This window comes from Choloepus didactylus, chromosome 18, assembly GCF_015220235.1.
Source record: "Choloepus didactylus isolate mChoDid1 chromosome 18, mChoDid1.pri, whole genome shotgun sequence".
Classification (NCBI taxonomy): Eukaryota; Metazoa; Chordata; class Mammalia; order Pilosa; family Megalonychidae; genus Choloepus; species Choloepus didactylus.
Genome location: NC_051324.1, coordinates 21265729 through 21284729, shown reverse-complemented (window position 1 = coordinate 21284729; position 19001 = coordinate 21265729). Strand labels below are relative to the sequence as shown.

General features: G+C 40.8%; 1 protein-coding gene and 1 non-coding gene across 5 annotated transcripts in view; both read right to left on the bottom strand.

Moving 5' to 3' along the window:
- Positions 1-77: 77 nt before the first annotated feature.
- Positions 78-19001, bottom strand: part of PRPF8 (pre-mRNA processing factor 8) — a 41816-nt gene continuing 22892 nt past the window's right edge. For 3 of the 4 annotated variants that reach the window (XM_037809160.1, XM_037809162.1, XM_037809161.1), the window contains exons 25-43: positions 8505-8752; positions 8217-8396; positions 7878-8013; positions 7593-7762; positions 7308-7437; positions 7046-7192; positions 6684-6844; positions 6195-6386; positions 5680-5917; positions 5417-5545; positions 4411-4524; positions 4156-4329; positions 3665-3858; positions 2775-3014; positions 2537-2678; positions 1192-1332; positions 914-1053; positions 608-810; positions 263-417 (exon numbers count right to left, since the gene is read on the bottom strand). In XM_037809160.1, the coding sequence (XP_037665088.1) occupies positions 263-417; positions 608-810; positions 914-1053; positions 1192-1332; positions 2537-2678; positions 2775-3014; positions 3665-3858; positions 4156-4329; positions 4411-4524; positions 5417-5545; positions 5680-5917; positions 6195-6386; positions 6684-6844; positions 7046-7192; positions 7308-7437; positions 7593-7762; positions 7878-8013; positions 8217-8396; positions 8505-8752 (3234 nt within the window). Of the gene's footprint in view, positions 418-607; positions 811-913; positions 1054-1191; positions 1333-2536; positions 2679-2774; positions 3015-3664; positions 3859-4155; positions 4330-4410; positions 4525-5416; positions 5546-5679; positions 5918-6194; positions 6387-6683; positions 6845-7045; positions 7193-7307; positions 7438-7592; positions 7763-7877; positions 8014-8216; positions 8397-8504; positions 8753-19001 lie in introns of all 4 variants that reach the window. The other variant, XM_037809163.1, reaches the window with a different exon arrangement.
- On the bottom strand, positions 14021-14126 carry LOC119515073. Its single transcript, XR_005212968.1, has one exon. It is a non-coding gene; the product is annotated as a U6 spliceosomal RNA (small nuclear RNA).

Below are 19001 nucleotides of genomic sequence, written 5' to 3'. Positions count from 1 at the left end.
TCCCACCAACCCTACACCCCGAAATTGAGCTCAGGAAGAAAAGAAACAAAACGAAACAAAAAGAAAAGGAGCAAAACTCCAATTTATACAAAATTTATTGTTATATTTTGTTCAGGATTACAAGCCACCAAGAGGTAAACACAAAAACATGCAAGAAATAGAGGGAAAAGGAGCCAAGCTGCTGAATGTCACCAGCTTGTCTATGGGGGCTAAAAGTCTCCAGTTTTGGGGGCATCTGAAGCAGGAGTAGGTGAGCAAACAACTAGGCATAGAGGTCCTCGCGGTCCGCAGAGTAGACTTCACCCTCCTGTAGGAGGGCAAAGTTAAGGAAGTGGGAGGGTCTGTGCACCTCATGGTAGAATTCTTTGGGGTTTGCCAGCTGCAACTCATACTTCATGTTGGGATCATGCCGGACACCTTGGGATAGAAGGAAACACCAAATACTGACAAGGGGTCCACCTGCCTCTCCTAACCTGGGCCCCTTGGCCACCACCAAGCCAGAGCCAGGCCCCAAGTACTAAGGGTGATGGCCCAATCCCATCCCCAATTCCCTCTGCTTCCCCAACCCACACAACATGCCACCCTTTGCCCAAGACACCTCCCTCACCCATAAAGTTGTAATTCCATGAAGACTGAGCAGGGACCATAAAGAAGCCAAGGAAGCGGTCGGACAGCAGCATCTGGACCCGCTCATAGTGTGAGGGCAGGTAGCCCTTGGGGTTATTGCCCTTGTCTGTGTTCTGGCGCCCCCACTCGTAGCCACTGGGAGTCAGCTTGTAGGCTGTCAGTGTGCAGGAGCCTGGTGTGAAGCTGGGGGGAGGGATGGGGACAGAGTCAGAGCTCAGACCACCATTCTGGGGTCCTGGCCTCTAATGCTTGCCTCCACTGGGGGGGGGGGGGGACCCAAGCCCACCTGCAGGTGATGATAATGGTCTTCTCACCATCCCAAGATGGGTTGTCAGCCATGATTTTGGCATGGGTGGTGACATCCTGGGGTGACAGCTGGGGTGACTCATTGGGCTGAGTATGGATCCAACCTAAGGGCTCCATCTCCTATAGGCAAAGAGCAATAAACAACTGCTTAGAATCCCATCTGCAAGCAGGAATTCCCAACTTTGAGAGGAACATGCCTGCTTCCCCTCCACCACCTGATAGTTCTCCCCAACCCCAAGGTACACCACCACTACTTACCTTGAGGTACTCATGCTGCGGCAGCTGGCCCGGCAGGTGCACAGTCTGATGTGTGCCCCACTGTGGCACCATCACGATGCAGCGAATCTCCTTCACCTGAGGGTTATCTGGTGGGCTCACCCCATACAAGTATCCTGCAATCTGAAGACAAGTGGGTCAGGAGCCAAAATTATTCTTAGCACTAGCCCAGAGTCTAGATGCTGTCAGCCCTGTGCTTCCCCCTCTTCCAAGAACAAGAACAGTGTTGCTCAAAATACACTCAGAACCTCCTGCATTGGAATTATGAATGGACCTCATCTCAGATGCACCACATCAGAATCGTGTGCGTGGGGTCTAGGATCTACACTGTTCACAGGTTCTACGGTTGATTTTTTACAGTTTACTTAAGTATAATATATGTAATGAAATAGAGCACATAAGCATACAGCTTAATGAATATTCACAAGTTGAACACATATTTGTAAACAGCACTAGGTAGTATTTTTAATTTTATATCAACATCAATGAAGTAAAAGTACCTGTTTCCTATAACCTCACCCACATAGGATATTAGCAATCTTTTCAAACTTGTCAACCTGATGGCTACCAAATGGTGTTTCATAAAATATGGATTTTTCTAATTATTAGTAAAGTTAAACATCTTTTCATAATATATTTACCATTTGCAATTCTTTATCTGAACTACCTTTTCATATTTTTGCCCATTCTTCTCAAATTACCTTTTTCTTATTGACTTCTCAAAATTCTTTATTCTAGATGCTAATTACCTCTTAGTTTTGGAAATATTTTCTTCCCATTTTTAGGTTATCTTTTGTAGTACCTTTTGTCACACACAAATTATTAACTGCCATAATAGCTTTGTGTTTTGAGTCTTGTTTAAGGAGGCTATTCCAATACTCAAGTCCTAAATATTTCCTTCTAATGCTCTATAGTTTAGTATTTTACATTTGGATCTCCACCTAGATTTTATTTTTGTGAGTGATGTGAGGCAGAGATCTAACCTCCTTTTTCATTGTTTTAACATGGTAAGGCTTCCTTAATCCCAGAATCCCACAGATTTCATACCCCACATTTATTACATATATATAAATGCATTTCTAACTGCTATATGCTATTGTCTTCTACACCAATACTACTTCTATGCCAACATGTCATTCTAATTACCATAACTTTATAATATATTTTGATAACTAGTAGAGATCAAAATCCTCATTGTTTTGGCTATCCTTGTAGGTTTACTCTTCCATGAACTTTGAAACCAGCATCTCAGGTTCCAGGAAATCTCAGGTGAGTTTCAGGCACACAAATCATTGCACACACAATGTGGCCAGTTGAACATACTCACTTGGGCCCGAAGGTCAGAGATGCAGATGAACTTCTTAAGTACATTCTTGGGAAGGATATAAGTGTAACCAGTCTCCTTGATGTCATCGGATGACACGTATATGTGATTGGTCCTTAGGTGCAGGTTGGCAGCAGAGATGGCCCTGAAAACACACAGGGAATATGTCAGCATTTCTCAGCTCAAGCATCTCAAGTAGAACCAGTACCCCTTGCATCCCTCCCTCCCGCTCTCGCAGTACCTGACCCTCCATTCAGTCTTGGATGAGAAAGTCTGGGTCTCATAGTTGCTCGTGGTGGAGGTGATGATCTCGTCGCCATGCTTGTTGACAGTGCGAGTCTGTGTTGCGGTCAGCTGTGACTGTTCCTTGGTCTGCTTCTCAATCTCAGCTATCTGCTGCCGCTGCTGGGATGGCGCTGAAATCTCCATACCCAGGATGATGTCTCGAATTTCAGATTGTGTCAATGATGCCACATTCACGCTGTGGGGACAGTTTGGGTCACACCACAAGGATCCCAACTCCTTGGTCACTTCTGCTTCAATGCAAGGTTAACTTGGGAGGGGCAGGGGAGTCCAAGTTTTTGCCCCAGACAATCCCCACGTAACATATCTAGTGCCCTAGGCACAAGGAAATTCTCAAAAATGGAAACCCTAGAACAATGGTTCTCAGAGTCAATACACCCTTGGGGGTATCTGGACATTCTCTGTTGTCACAATGAAGAGGAGAGGAAAGGTGTGAGTGTCTGCTATTAGCGGTACTTGGGGTCTGGGATGGCAAACTTCCTGTGGTATATGGACAGTAAACAAATACCCTATTCAAAATGGTAACAGTGCCCCACTGAGAATAATGCCTGAAAATCAGACTGAAGCCCAGAAACATTGACGCTTCCTATACTACCTGTAAACAAGCCTATCTCTCTCCTATAGGCATCTCCAGAACAGACAATTTCTTGAGAAACCTCTGAGTTTCAGGCACATAAATCACTGCACACACAATGTGGCCTAGTTGAACACACTCACTTGGGCCCAAAGGTCAGAGATGCAGATGCTCCAGAAAAGCCCAGAAACCATATACTGAGCCACCCACTTCACCCTTCTTGGATCTCCTGTCTCCCCATCACCACTGCTCACTTGTTTTTCTTGCCATAGTCAGCCAAAATAAGATCCTTGAGCTGCACCTCCACCTTGATCCATTCCTCATCAGTCAGAGTGGGCCAGATGTGGTGTGGTTCAGTAATAGTAGTCTTGTCTGGCTTCAGGATCACCTTTGCCCGGTCATTGTTCACATGCAGGGCTCGCAGAATCAGGATGAGGCGGGAGAAAGCCTGGAAGAGATGAGAAGAGTGAGAAGTCGGCCACTTGAGGTTCTCTCTCTTTGCTCTATCCTATCGTTTCTGCTAATCTAAGAACTGATTTCAAACTCTAAGGCCTCAACCCGCCCCCCACCATGAGTGAGTCAACTTGATATGGACAGCATAGAGTCCCTGCCTCATCCACAGGCTAAAGATATGAAATTGGTCCCATTTGAAGGGCTTATGGGGAAAAGCTGAGGCACAGGATCTTCCTTCCTGCCCCAAACCCACTCCTCCTGGAGTGACCCTCTTCCTGAGGTGGCTTCACACCGTGTAAGATGAGATGGTCTTGAGCCAGTCATCATAGAGGTTGAAGAGAACCATCTGGGGCTCAGTGGCCTTCAGAATGAGGTCCCCAAATTTTTCCACCTTGAGACAAGCCTGGAAGGGGAGCTGGAGCTCTGACCCTTTGATCACGATATTTGGGAAGTCCAGCAAGTGCACCTAAGACAAGGTAAAGTCCAAGATTAGAAACAGAGCCTAGGGTTTCAGCCCTCATTTCTTCTACCTCTTCTACCATCTCACCTCCAATGGATCCAACATGCCCTTCCTAGTGACAATGATCTGCTTGGGCTGTTCCTCCACAGGCAGAGATCGGATCAGGGCAGCCACCTCCTCAGCCGTCTTCCACTTAGCCAACTAAAGGACAAGAGAAGAGAATGGAAACCGAGTTCCCACCTTCTCAGATCAACCAGAACAGAAGATCCTAGTCTTGAAATAATAAGATTACGTTTATATATTGAGCACTGTTCTTGAACGTTAGATACTATAGGAGGTACAAAAGAAGTGCCAAATGGCCTTGCCCCAAAGGGTTTTTCCATCTAGCTAGCCAAACAAAGCTCATACAAGAAAATACCACAAGTCAGTATATGATCATATGCTAAACTATATATTTCAGGAGTTGAGAGACAAAAGGAATTAAGACTACTAGGTTTATAAGAAGCTGTGCAAAGAAATGGGTCTGAAGACATTAACAGAGGAAAGAGGGGAGTTCATTCTAGAAAGAGAAAGATGAGCAGAGGCACAGAGGTAGAAATGAACACCATGTCCTCAGGATACTAGGACCCTGGACTGACTGCACAAGGAAACACGCTTTAAAGGAAGAGCAAAATATGGCTGGACAGGTATAGCATAGCCAGAAATCAAATGTCTAAGAACAAAAAGAAGAGGCAAATTCAGCAAGAAGGAAGGTTCTACCAAAGGTTTTGAGGTAGAAAAGAGATTTGATGAAAGTGACATAATTACATGAATGTTTAGAAATATAACTTTTGGTAGCTGTGTTCAAGAAAGATTAGAGAGGGGAGATTCAGGAAGCAGATAGACCAACTGCAGGAAATGAAGGACCTTACACACTCTTGGGCTTCCTATGGAAAAATACGTCCCAAGTTAATTTAGGGAAAACATTCACATGAGATGCCCTCATTTTTTTCAACAGAAAGAAATAACAGATATACTCTCACCCCACCCACCCCCCAAAAAAGAATAAGAGGCAGTAATGATCTACAGTCTTTGTATGCTTTAACCCACTCACCTGCCCCAAACGCTTCTGTCCAGCCCACACAGATGTGTGGATTATCTTGAGGAACAGCTGCCCTGTGCGTGGGTTGAAGATGAAGATGGCCCCATTGATGGGCTTCGTTGTCAAATTCCCTTCAAAAGTCTACAGAATTACATCAGTTAGTATGGTCTAGAAACAAACAGCCCACTTTATCCTAATATGTACACCCATTTCCTTATTACCCTCCCCTAGTCATATATAGGGTCCCAAATCCCTACATCGTTCCCAACACTCACCTTGTGGATAGTCACTCTGTAGACATTAGTGTCATCCACAAACCAGATAATCTGGTTGGAGAAGAGCTCACCATAGTTCTGGGAGGACAAATAGGGTTCAGTGGGCTCAGATGAATAGAGCTGCAGCCCCTTGCGGATCCGTTCACGCAACACGTATAAGGCAGGGTTTGCCTTCATGATCTTGGCCATGGCCTGCTGTATGAGAGGCTTGCTGCCTGGGAACCAGTTTCCATAGGCACTGTGAGGGTGGAAGGAACAAGAAAAGTTAAGGCCAGACGATAGTTCCAAGCACAAGATAATGTGAAACGCCACAGAGGAAGACAGACCAATTCACCAGAGCCGGTAGCTGGCCAGGCTGACAAAAGCCTGCTCATGTGCGTATCAGCAGAAAGAAGAGTCAGCAAGTGACCAAGGGGAGGAAAGGGTTAACCTCACCTCACCTGGGCAAACTGAAAAATATGCCTATATTCAAGTATGGGGGTCATGGAAAATACTTGCTTCTGAGCCCAACTCACCTGTGCAGGTTATAGGCCAGGTCAATGGCAATAAGAACACCCGTGGGCGAAGGGTAGATACTCATGTTGTCTGTGGTGTAGTCCAGGAACTTGGCCCGGGCATAGCGCTCAATGTCATGGGAATCATAGTCCCCCCAGCGCAACTGGATGTCAATCCAATACTTCTGTGTGGTGGTGCTGTCCATCACATCCCTGCAGGCGGAGGCAGGTCAGAGAGTCAGGTTTCCAGCAAATCACAGGGATAACTGATGTCCCCATAACCACAATAAAAAACTCCAAACTCTACTCCTAATAACCCAAAAAGCACCCCCCTGCCTGTTCCAGATCAGCAGGTCCCTTAGAGAATCAGCAGACCTGGCTGAGGGCATTAAGAGGATCCTGGGGTAATACTGGCTCTGAGTTTGAAAGAAAGACAGGCAGGGACAATTCCCAAAATAATACTGCTAGAAGAACAGTAAAACTCAGGTTCCTGGGTCATAAGGCACTCACTTGGAGTCTGCCAGCAGTGAGGGCCGGGAGACATTCCACTTATAAGAGGCAAAAAGCAGGATATCTGCACAGGAAGAGTTCATCTTATAGGACTTCCGGGGGTGGATTGTCTCCTTTTGTACTGTCTCTATTTCCAGTGCATCCAGTTCCTGGTCGAACACCTGGAAGCAAAGGTGAAAAGATTATGACTGTTGTTATGGAAGTCCACTTAAGAGTGAGGGCTTGGAGAATTTAAGATAATGTGGCACCCGGTACGACAAAAGTAGCCTCAGCCTCAGAGCTTCCAGGGTGGATTTCCCATACCCAAAAGAACAAGCTGACGTCTTTTTTTCTGGTATCCTCTCCCCTCGATTCTAGCCCACCTGACACAAGTCCATTACGATGCTCTCATGGATCTTCTGCCACAAATGAGCTCGGAAGATCTGGATGAGAGAGATCTTCAGTGTGGGGATCTTGCCGTGCATAAAGATACCTGTCAGGTCCAGCTGCACCTGGAAGCCTACATATACCTGACAAGAGGAGAATGTGACACTAAAGACCAAAGAACTTTGATTCTCAGGACAGAACTAAGACAGTAATCTAGCCTTTAGCTTCCAATCTCCCATGTCTGCCAATCACACTCACATTAGCTCGGTTGATGGTTGGGGACCACCAGAGGGTGAATCTACGATTGGGAATCTGGTTCAATCCTGACCGCTGAGCATTAGTTAGCTTCTTCCACTTCATAGACTCCTCAAAGCCACTGGCCTTCTCCCTGGGAAGCAAAAGAAACCAGGTGAGGTCGTCCCAAGCCATCTCCCAGAGCACTGCTGACCTCCTGGGGTGGCCAGCTGGGAAACACCACAGTAAACCATACAAGTGCACAAGGGATGAGCTAAGAGGACTGATAGAGGAGAAGAGAATCCTCACCAGAAAAGCCCCTCCCAGGTAGGGAAGTACGTGCCCTTGAAGAGTGTGTGTTCCAGAATGCCTTCCACACCGCCCAGGGCCTGGATCATGTCTGTACGGTAGTTGTTCAGGTTCCACAGCTTCCCATCATGCCGCTGATGTGTCCACCAGAAAGGGTTCTGCTTCAAAACCTAGATGACAAGGCAATACCAGTCAATGTTCTGGGTTCCCACTGCCGCAGGTATCCCATTATGGCCGTGGATTACCTTGATTGAGGGAAAATCTCTCCCGCTACCTCATATGTACCTGGTACTGTTTAAAGTCAGTTCGGACACGCCAGCCTTTGTCGTATGCCAATGTGTGCCGGTCCTTCTGGAAGAGGGTGTTGATTCGAGGAATGCCACGATCCCATGAATCCTCCAGATCTTCTAAAGTCAGCCGTCTGAAAAAGAAAAAAAGATTAAAGTCAAATACTTTCTCATATGAAGAGCTCAGCATTCCTTCCTGATCAAGGATAGAGTCAGGAGCAGAACCTGTCTTGTCTCCATGAAAAGTATGACATGCTGATCCTGACCTCCACACAAGGCTCAAAAGTTCACCACCCTTTTCGCCCATCAGGACTGCTGCGCTCCCCTGGATGCCCACCTGTTCTGAGCAATGGCCTCTTGTCGCTTGAGTGCATATTCAGCCCAGACACGCTGAGAATCAATGAACTCACTCTCCCATGGTTGTATGTAGCGGTACAAGTTGGGAATCAGCTGATCTTCTTCATGGCTCATTCCTGAACGAAAGTGTGTGATACCTACATCTGTCTGCTTTGACCACCTGTTTTGGACACCACCAAGATTAGAAAAAGCATAAAACCTAAAAGAAAAGAAGCACACACCCCCAAATAAGCAACAGGGGTCAGTAGGATTTTCAGGCAAGGCCTACCTGAGGTCAGACTGGGGGATGAGCACATGACCCATGGAAAGCATGCCAAGTCCACCCAACTCCTTAGGGGTGTAGAACACAACAGGGGGGAACCGACTCGGCATCTTGGAGTTGAGACCAATCTTGATACGTGTCTGGATCTTATTCTCACACTTTACCAGCAAGTCCAGCAGCTCCTGGGTGTTCACCACAGCCTCCCGAAAGTATGTCATAAGGCCAATGAGAGCTGTGTTCCACTTATTCACAATCTGAAGACAGTAGAAAAGAATTATGCCATGTGAGACAGGGAGCTAAGGACTGCTGATACTTTAGTTACATTCTTCCTAGTTCTCTAAAGAATTGAGCTCAATACTGATAGTCACCAGGGAAATGTAAATCAAAACTATGATACTACTTCCCAACAACCAGGACAGCTATCATCAAAAGACAGATAATGACAAGTATTAGACAGGATGGAACCCTCATACACTGCTAGGGGGGACGCAAAATGGTACAGCCACTTTGGAAAATAGTCTGGAAGTTCCTCAAAAGGTTAAACAACTTTATGACCCAAACAAATCTAGTTAGGTATACACCCAAATGAAAACCTATGCCCACACAAAAACTTGTACACTAATGTTCATTGCAGCATTATTCATAATACGCAAAAGATGAAAACCCAAATGTCTATCAACTGATGAATGGATAAACAAAATGTGGTATATATACACAATGGAATATTATTCAGCCATAGAAAGGAACAAAGTTCTGATACATGCTACAACATGGATGATTCCTAAAAACATTATGCTAAGTGAAAGCCAGACAAAAAAGAACACATATAGTATGAATCCATTTATATGAAATGTTCAGAATAGACAAATTCATAAAGATAAAACATAAATAAGTAATTGCCAGGGGCTGGGAGACTGGAGCAGGAAGGAATAAGAAGCTACTCACCACTAATGGGAATGCGGTTTTTGGGGGGTGATGAAAATGCTCTGGAATTAGTGGTGATGGTTGCACAATTTTGTGAATATACTAAAAATCAGTGAATTATACAGTACAACATTATGCTATGTGTGGATTATATTTCAATTTAAAATTAATTGAGACAGTATAAACATCGTTAAAGTAAGACCAAATACAAGTAACCCTGGAGTAGGAGGTAGAGCGGAGAAAGAAGGGATGGGAAAAGCTGTTTAGCGAAGTATTAAACTGAACAAAGTATTAAAAACAATGGTTTCCCCCTGCTTGTAATTGTGCCTAAGAGTCTCCCCAAGTACCTCTTTGTTGCTCAGATGTGGCCCTCTCTCTCTAGTTAAGCCACCTCAGCGGGTGATCTCACTGCCTCCCCCCTACATGGGACCTGACTCCTAGGGGCGTAAATCTTCCTGGCAACGCAGGATATTACTCCTGGGGATTAATCTGGACCCAGCATAGTGGGATTGAGAACATCTTCTTGACCAAAAGGGGGATGTAAAATGAAACGAAATAAAGCTTCATGGCTGAAAGATTTCAAATGGAGTCGAGGGGTCACTCTGGCAGACACTCTTACGCACTATATAAATAACACTTTTTAGGTTTTAACGTATTGGAATAGCTAGAAGTAAATACCTGAAATTATCAAACTCCAACCCAGTAGCCTTGACTCTTGAAGACAATTGCATAATAGTGTAGCTTACAATGGGTGAAAGTGTGATTGTGAAAACTTTGTGGTCACACTCCTCTTATCCACTGTATGGATGGATGAGTAGAAGAATGGGGACAAAGACAGAATGAAAAATAGGTGGGATGGGGGGTGATCTGGGTGTTTTTTTTTTACTTTTATTTCTTATTCTGATTCTGATTCTTTCTGGTGTAAGGAAAGTGGTCAAAAATAGATTGGGGTGATGAAGGCATAACTATATGATGGTAATGTCAACAATTGATTGTACACCACGAATAACTGTATGATATGTGAATATATCTCAATAAAACGGAATGTAATTAAAAAAAAGTAAATCAACAATGGGGAGAGAAAGGGAATGGAATGTTTTGGATGCTCTTTTTTATTTTAATTTTTATTTTATCTTTTGGAGTAATGAAAATGTTCAAAGATTGTGTTGAATGCACAACTATATGATGATACTGTGAACAACTGATTGTATACTTTGAAAGAGTGTATGTTATATGATGTATCTTAGGAAAATTGAATTTAAAAAAAAATGGTTTTCCAAAATCTGACAACAGGCAACACAGACCACAACCCTTGAGAAAAGGAAAATAATTGAGGCTGAATCCTACAACTGCCCCAGCTTACTGCCTGGTGGTAGTTACCATGCATCAGTCAAAGAGACGGTCTAGATTCTGGGGAGATGGAGGCAGCTAGACCTTGTGGAGTAGAAGTACTGGAAAGGAAGATGTATAGAAAGAGATCTTCAGAGATCTATGAAAGGTTCTCCTCGAGCTTCTGGCTGACTATCAATCTGTATGGGGTAAAACACCCTGAGACCAGGGAAAGAACCACCAGAAAGCAGTAGGCTGAAAAAGTTCCATGGCTCATACAAGGCTGGGAACAGTTTGTGTTCCCACCAGCCAGAGTGGTAAAAATTGTAATACATGGGAATTGGGTAGAGTCCCCAGTCAGGTATCACCTGAGGTAAATTAGCCCCAGGACAAAGGCTGCTCTGAATCTGCAATAACTAAGCTTTTAAGTATGATCCTCCAAAGGATCAAACTAATCCAGTAGTAACTTAACTAACTTAACTGCGTATCAGAAAAACAAAACAAAACAAACCCAACATTCTTTAAAGGAACATAACAAAATCCAGCAATCAGTAATATAAAATTCACCACGTTCAGCACCCCATCAAAAATCATGAGGCATACAAAGAAGTACGAATAAATGGCCCATAACCAGAAGAAAAAAATCAATCAACAGACCCAGAAACAACACAGATAATGGAATTAAGAGACAAGGATCTTAAAGCAGATACTATAAATTTTAAAGTTATATTTAAAGAAAAACATGAATACATTGAGAATATTTTAAAACAGCCCAAGGGGAACTTCTAAAGCTAAAAATACAACATCTGCAACTTTACAAATACACTGGATGGGAGCAATACATATTAGAAACTGCAGAAGAAAATATCAATGAACTTGAAGACATATCAACAGAAATGAAGGCAAAATAAACACTTTCAGACAAATACTGAGCCCCATTCATTGCCTGCAGTCCTGCATAACAAGAAATGTTAAAGGACATTCTTTAAGCCGAAGGAAACCACCACCAGATAAAATGTGGATCTATACAAAGGAATAGAGACCACCAGAAATAGCAACATGTGGGCAAAATGTAGAACATTTTTTTCCTTGTTTTGCAATTTCTATAAAAGAAAAAGGTTTTTTAAAAACAAAAGCATTAACAACGTATTGTGGAGTTTATAATATATGTACAATTAAATCCTATTGCAACCAAAGAAAAAATAAAACATATTAAGTAGAAAAATAAAGAGTAGAGATAACTTAGAATCATAAAAACACTCAGTCCAAAAGAAGACAGGAAAAGAGAAAACCCAAAGAACAAGACAGTAGATTTAAAACCAACCATATCGATAGACTGTTAAACTGGATTTATTATCAGGAATAAAAAGGGACATCTCATAATGAGAAAGGAGTTCATTTGTCAAGAAAACAAAATAACCCTAAATACACATGTACCTAATAACAGAGCTTCAAAATATATGAAGGAAAAAATGATAGATCTAAAAAGGGAATACATAAACCCACAAAGGTCAGAGATTTTTAACACTCCTCAATCAGTAACTGACAGAAGTACACAAAAACCATTAACAATAAAGACTTAAAGACTATCGATTTGATCTAATTGACTTTTATAAGACTAAAACTTTATCAGATAGTATGTTCTGATCACAATGGAATTAAACTAGAAATAGAAAAATATCTGGAAACCACCCAAATATTTGAAAGTTAAAGAGCATATTTCTAAATAATCTATGGGTGAAATAAGAACTCACAAGGAAAATTAGAAAATATTTTTAACCAAATGAAAGTGAAAACATAACATATCAAAATTTGAGGGATGCCTCAAAAGCAGTGCTTAAGAAGAATGTTATAGCATTGAAGCTTTTAAGGAAGGAAAATGTCCAAATTAATAATCTAAGCTTTTTCTGTAAGAATCTAGGACACCAAGAGCAAATTAAATGCAAGGTAAGCAGAAAGAAAGATATTATAAAATATATGAACAGAACTCAAACAGAAAAGAGAAATACAATAAAGAAAAAAAATCAATAAAACCAAAAGCCAATTCTTTGAAAAGATCAATAAAAAGAGACAGCAGGGTGATGAAGATGTTATGGATATGGATGATGGTGATGGCAGCAGAACATTCAGACTGTAACTAACACCATTAAATTGTATACCTGAAAATGATTTCAATGGGAAAATTCAGGTTGAATATATGTTATCACAATAAAAACTTTAAAAACAGCTATAAAACACAAACAGTGAACCCAATGTGAAGTATGGTATACAGTTAATAGTATAATTATAATATTGTTCATCTTTTGTGTCAAAAGTACCATACCACAATAATGCAGTTTTAATAACAGGAAAACTGTGTGTGAGAGGATGAGTATATGGGAACTCTGTACTTTCTGCATGATTTTTCTGTAAGCCTACAACTTGTCTAATAATAATTTTAAGAACTATATATTAAAAAAAAAAAAACAGAAAGAAACAGCAAGCCACAAAGTAACATTAAGATACAGTGAGCCTTTAAGGTAAAGAATATATTTTCCGGACAATTATTGAAGTAAAAGATCACATTGGCTGGAATTAGAGAAATTTGCCTTGAGCAAATAGTAATAGTCACACAGGCAGGGAGAAGGAACAGCAGAGTGAAGTAACAGCCTGTACCAAATCACAAAAGCTAGACTGAGCATCTAGCTTGTGTTCAGGATTACGACAACCAAGGCAGCCGACCTACAGGCCAGGGGCCAGAGTGGGCTAGATCTGGGGAAACGGCAAAAAGACTCAAGTATGACATCTCCCAGGCTTATTAAGATCTCTAACTGTACTTGGTAATTGGAATTGCCAACTGCATGGTTTGTATCACAAAACATTCCAGTTCTATTGCAGAGTGACCACTGCTTTATTCCTAGAGGTAAGGGAGCATGAATTCCCAAGTAGCCCAATATTCCTCATCCTGAGGATGAGGGGGGGCAGGAAGGAAAATAACATTTATGGAGAGCCTCCAGGTACTAGGCACCATGGTCAGAACTTTATATACATTAAGACTTTAAGTCTTCATAAAACAAACTCACTTTACATTACTTGCCCATCACACAGTTTGTAGGTGGCAGATGTCATAAAGAGCTGTGTATACATATTAACAACTTGGAAGGGAACATGGAAAAATAAAAACAATGTGGGGACGATGGGATTATGGGCATTTTCTTGATTTTGTTAATGTGTAATTTTTTTTAAATATGTATTTTTTTATTAGAGAAGTTGTACATAAAAACATGCAGAAAAATATGGAACACTTCATGAATTTGCAGGTCATCCATACACAGGGGCCATGCTAATCATCTCTGTATCCTTCCAATTTAAGAATATGCACTGTAATCTTTTTACTGTAAATGAAAAACTGAAGAAAATTCATGAGAACTTTTTAACTGTATCCTTTTGAACTACGGTACATTATGTAACAATTTTTTTTTTACTTGTAAAATAAAAGCAAAAACAAAACAAAAGAGTAGAAAAATACATTTACTGTCATGCAAAGATGTTCTCTTGAGGTTTCCCTCTTGGCTTTAGATCTCAAGAGGTCTAGACATGCCTAACAGCATTCTCTGGCGAGAGGGACAGACAGCCTCTTCTGTTTGCAGGAAGGCAGGGAACTAAGCAAGAAGGTAGTCTTGGGTCCTTCAAAAGCAAAAGCTTTTTTTTTTTTTTTTTTAGAGTGCCACAGAAAATTTTAATTTTGGAGAAAATAAATCTCTTCCTCCTTTGGTCTCACACAAACCAAAGTCTTAAAATACAGATGTTATCATCTTTACCCTGTATTCAGATTTACGTTAACCCCTAACCAGATCAACCTCATTCACATCCCTAATTGAAGTCTAATCTTTGTTCAGCTTCTTTAGCAGTTGCTGTATGAAGTAATGCTGACTTCCAGAGCTGCAGAACTCTGTGTCTTTGAGTCTCAGGTGTCACATGGATACCCCGAGTTCCAGGGAGCTACCAGGTTATACACAAAAGCAAAGCATCTCAGAATTTAGAAATAACAGTTAGTGCTCAGGAATAGATGTGACTGTTATTAGAGCTTACAATCTAGGCCCTAATTTTCTGATGAGCATTTTATAAATGAAGCTGTTTCCAGAAATAAGAACATTTGACAGTTGACTTACATTGGGTCAACCACAAACCAAAGCAGAAGGTTTGTCTTGACCCACCTTTACACATTTACCAGGGTTAGGTTAATTAACAGGTAGAACATAATTTATATCCTTGCTTTGCTTCTCTTTTAAAGCCCCCTCTTTTTTTGAAGACAAAGTTCTGACTTATAGCTGACCACGTATACTTTTAGAGAAGCATTAGAGCAAAGAAGTGTAACTGACAGGTTAATTTGGTTGTTTCCAGGACATGTAACATTCTTCTAATGATAAGTAAAACCACACAATTAACAACATCATACCATTGTCTCACATCGTGCAGATCACTATCAGGATATAACGTGAACATTAACCAACAGAAGATTAATTAAATTAAATTAAATTAAAGATTTAATTTAATTAAAGATTAAAATTAACCTTTTAATTTTGATAACACTTCCCAAACACTTCTCTTGTAGTATATTAAACTAACTTGTTAGCTCCTTACTTTTACAAGGTGGAAAAACAATCTCTTGCAACAGTTTGAAATAAACAGCTATCCTTTAGGGTTCAATTTTGGGAGGTCAAAATGTCAAAAGGTTGTTAGGTTTAAACATTATGTTAAACAGGAAACTGGGTTACTGTGAAACAGTATTTGATTCCTTATTTAACCAAAGTGAAAATGGGAGTTAATATTGTTGTAAGAAAAAGACTTAGTTCTTTTAAAAGTAAGACTTGTCTTCTAAAATAAAGGATGATAAGGTCAACACAAACATCAACAAGGATATTAGTCTGATATGACATAGAATCTTTGTCTTCTAGACAGAATACTCAGATGGCTAAGAAAAACTTTTTATAACCTTTCATTAAGAGAAGACCAACAATCTGCATTATTTTAACAGAGAGAAAACTAAACTCCAGTTTTGTATGAATATAATTTGACACAAAAAGCTCTTAAAAGTTATTATAAACAAGCCTATCAAATTTCTGGTCTGCATTGTCTATGACAAACAAAATTCACTCTCACAAACCCTTTATAACTTTCCATATCCATTCCGGTCTTGTCTTATATATCCGTGCTTCTTACTTCATGAAAACTAGCTATTTTACTTTAGAACAAACTGCAGTACCTTAGACAAACTTATCAAATCTTAATCAGCATTGACTAACCAAAATTCACTTCCAAAAACTTCCAGAACTTTCCCTATTCACCCAGGCTTTGTCCTACACATTCTCAAGGACAAAACTACACACCTTTCTTTAACAAAGCACATCCTGTATACTTTACATACCTGCATACCTTAAGTTGCCAGAAAGATCTTTGATACTGTCTGTAAACATCCTATGAAATATAATTCTTTAAAAAATAGTTTGTCAAAATAATAATTTCATTAAACACAAACAGTTTTCAACCATCTTAAAGATCTCATAGGTATAATGGTAGCTTATTTTATCAGTAAACTTGTATAAATTTTGGGAGAACCAAATTTAACCTAGTAGAATAAAATTGTATTTGTTTGGCTCAAAAGTCACCATAAAATTTTTTTCTAGAATTGGACTAGACTTTATCACTGCATTTTTTTTTCATTTAATCATTTTATTGAGATATATTCACATACCACACAGTCATACAAAACAAATCGTACATTCGATTGTTCACAGTACCATCACATAGTTGTACATTCATCACCAAAACCAATCCCTGACACCTTCATTACCATACACACAAAAATAACAAGAATAATAATTAAAGTGAAAAAGAGCAATTAAAGTAAAAAAGAACACTGGGTGCCTTTGTCTATTTGTTTCCTTCCCCTATTTTTCTACTCATCCATCCATAAACTAGGCAAAGGGGAGTGTGGTCCTTATGGCTTTCCCAATCCCATTGTCACCCCTCATAAGCTGCATTTTTATACAATTGTCTTCGAGATTCACGGGTTCTGGGTTGTAGTTTGATAGTTTCAGGTATAAAAGCAAAAGCTTTTAAGCCATACCTTGTATGCCCGATTATCTAACATGATGCTTCTACTTTCTTTCTGTTATTTCTGGACCTTATCAAAGTCTTGTTTAAATGTTCCAGGCTTACTTCATAGTTGCTACTAGCAATGAAGGAAGGGAAGGATCCTGTGTTCAAGCCTGGGCTAGAGTACTAAATGCAAGCACGCACTTAAGGAAAGAGTGGTAGTGGCAACAATGATTAAAAAAGTTCAAGGGGAAGGAAAATTTCAGGGAATGAGAATAAGGGCCATGATATTCAGGAACTCCCAGCCTTACTGAAGATTTTCCTTCCACTAGCCACCTTGGGGGCCAAGATATTTTATTACAAGAATGACTGCTTTACCTTAAGCCAGCATAGACATCACTCCAATATTCTACTGTCTGATCATAATCTCTGACTCCTCCAAGTATTAAAAGCAAACATTTATTAAGCAATTTAATGAGTACCATGACTCGGTATATGAATATTTCAGTCAATTCTCACAAAAGTCCTCTAATCTAAGTTCTATCAGTATCCTATTTTAGATGAGAGAACTAAGAGAGTGGGTAACATGCCCAAGGTCCCAACTAGTAACATGAGATCAGAAGAGCTGTGATCGGAACCAGATTTGACTCCAGACCCCGTGCTTCTAACTGCTACAGAAAACTGCCTCCCTCACCTCTCATTCAGATACTCCATTGTATCTCACATGTCTATCTCCTGGATCCCTGCATTTTTCCCCAAGGCAATTGGCCTCTTCTGGTCTCTTCCTTTTCTTCCCTCTCCCATCATCTGGGATCCCAATGGGGTCCACACCCTTGATTCCTCTGTACCTCAGCACTCCACCACACCCCTCTGACAAAATCCCAATCCTAAATTACCACTATAATCTATTTGTTTTCTCCATCACTAAGTAGGCTGAGTGCTCTGGGAAGAACTCACATTCACCTGCAATTGTGTTTTCTTGAAATCCACCTGGGCTCTCAGCGTAACTGCCAATCCTTTTCAGTTTCTTCAACAATCCTTTAATACTCCCACCACTGTCTTCAAATCTACTCTGGACACCCCATGTGTCTTACTCCAGCCACTGTAAAGCTGAAAACTTAAAATCCTCAATTATAACTTCCCACCTAACTGATCTACATCACATCTCTCCAGACCTCTTTTCTAGTAGGTTCAGAGGCTGTTCTCCTCTGCTTGACTTTTAACCTTATCCCTACTAACTCCTCAGCATACTATTCCATCAATTATCATACTTCGCTCTTTACTTTCAACTGCTACTGGCTCCTTCTTAATTTAGGCATACTCAAGCTACTCATTCTAAAAGTATCTGCCTTGACTTCTATCTCCCTCTAGATGGCATCTGATCTCTCTCCTCTGACTCGGACTCTGGCCAATAGACTACTGTCTTGTGGTCTCCACTTCCTTACTTCCCATAAAGCCTCACCCACTGCAATCTGGCATCCATCCCCACTATTTCTGAAACAGCACCTGTTAAGGACACCAATGACGTCCTAATTGCCAAACCCAGTGTACATTTTTCAGCCCTTATAGTACCAAAATGGTCTCAGGCAAATAACATTGATAAGCACCTGCCTCAATGTTTAACACACGTTCTTACAGCCCTAGCTCCCATGATCCTGCACTGTCCTGGTCTGGCCACAATGCTCTTTGGTGTTCTCCACAGTTCCAAACCTTTCCCTCTGTTCTTCTCACTCTTTATACCTTCCCTGGGTGATCTCACTCACTCCTAAGTTTTTAACCATCACCTTTATGATAACAGACTCCTAAATCTACATCTTCAGCCCAGACCTCTTCTCCACTCTTCAAACTGCTAAGTATCTCTAAATGAACATCCCATAGGAGCTCAAAAATTACCCCAACTGCTCTTACTTCTCACCTAATTTCTCTCCCCAGAGTGTCAAACTCAGTTTTTCATCAAATCTTAAGTACCATCAATTTAAGAGACACACCAGACCAAAAAAAAAAAAAAAAGTATTGCCACTTAAACAGTGACCTACCATTGATTTAAAAATACTTCCCAATTTGAGATATATTAAATTACTAAAGAATACATGCATGCATCTCAGAAATATAAAATTTAAAATTATCTGCTGGATACCCTCATCTGGAGGTTCTCAGGAACCTCAAACTTTA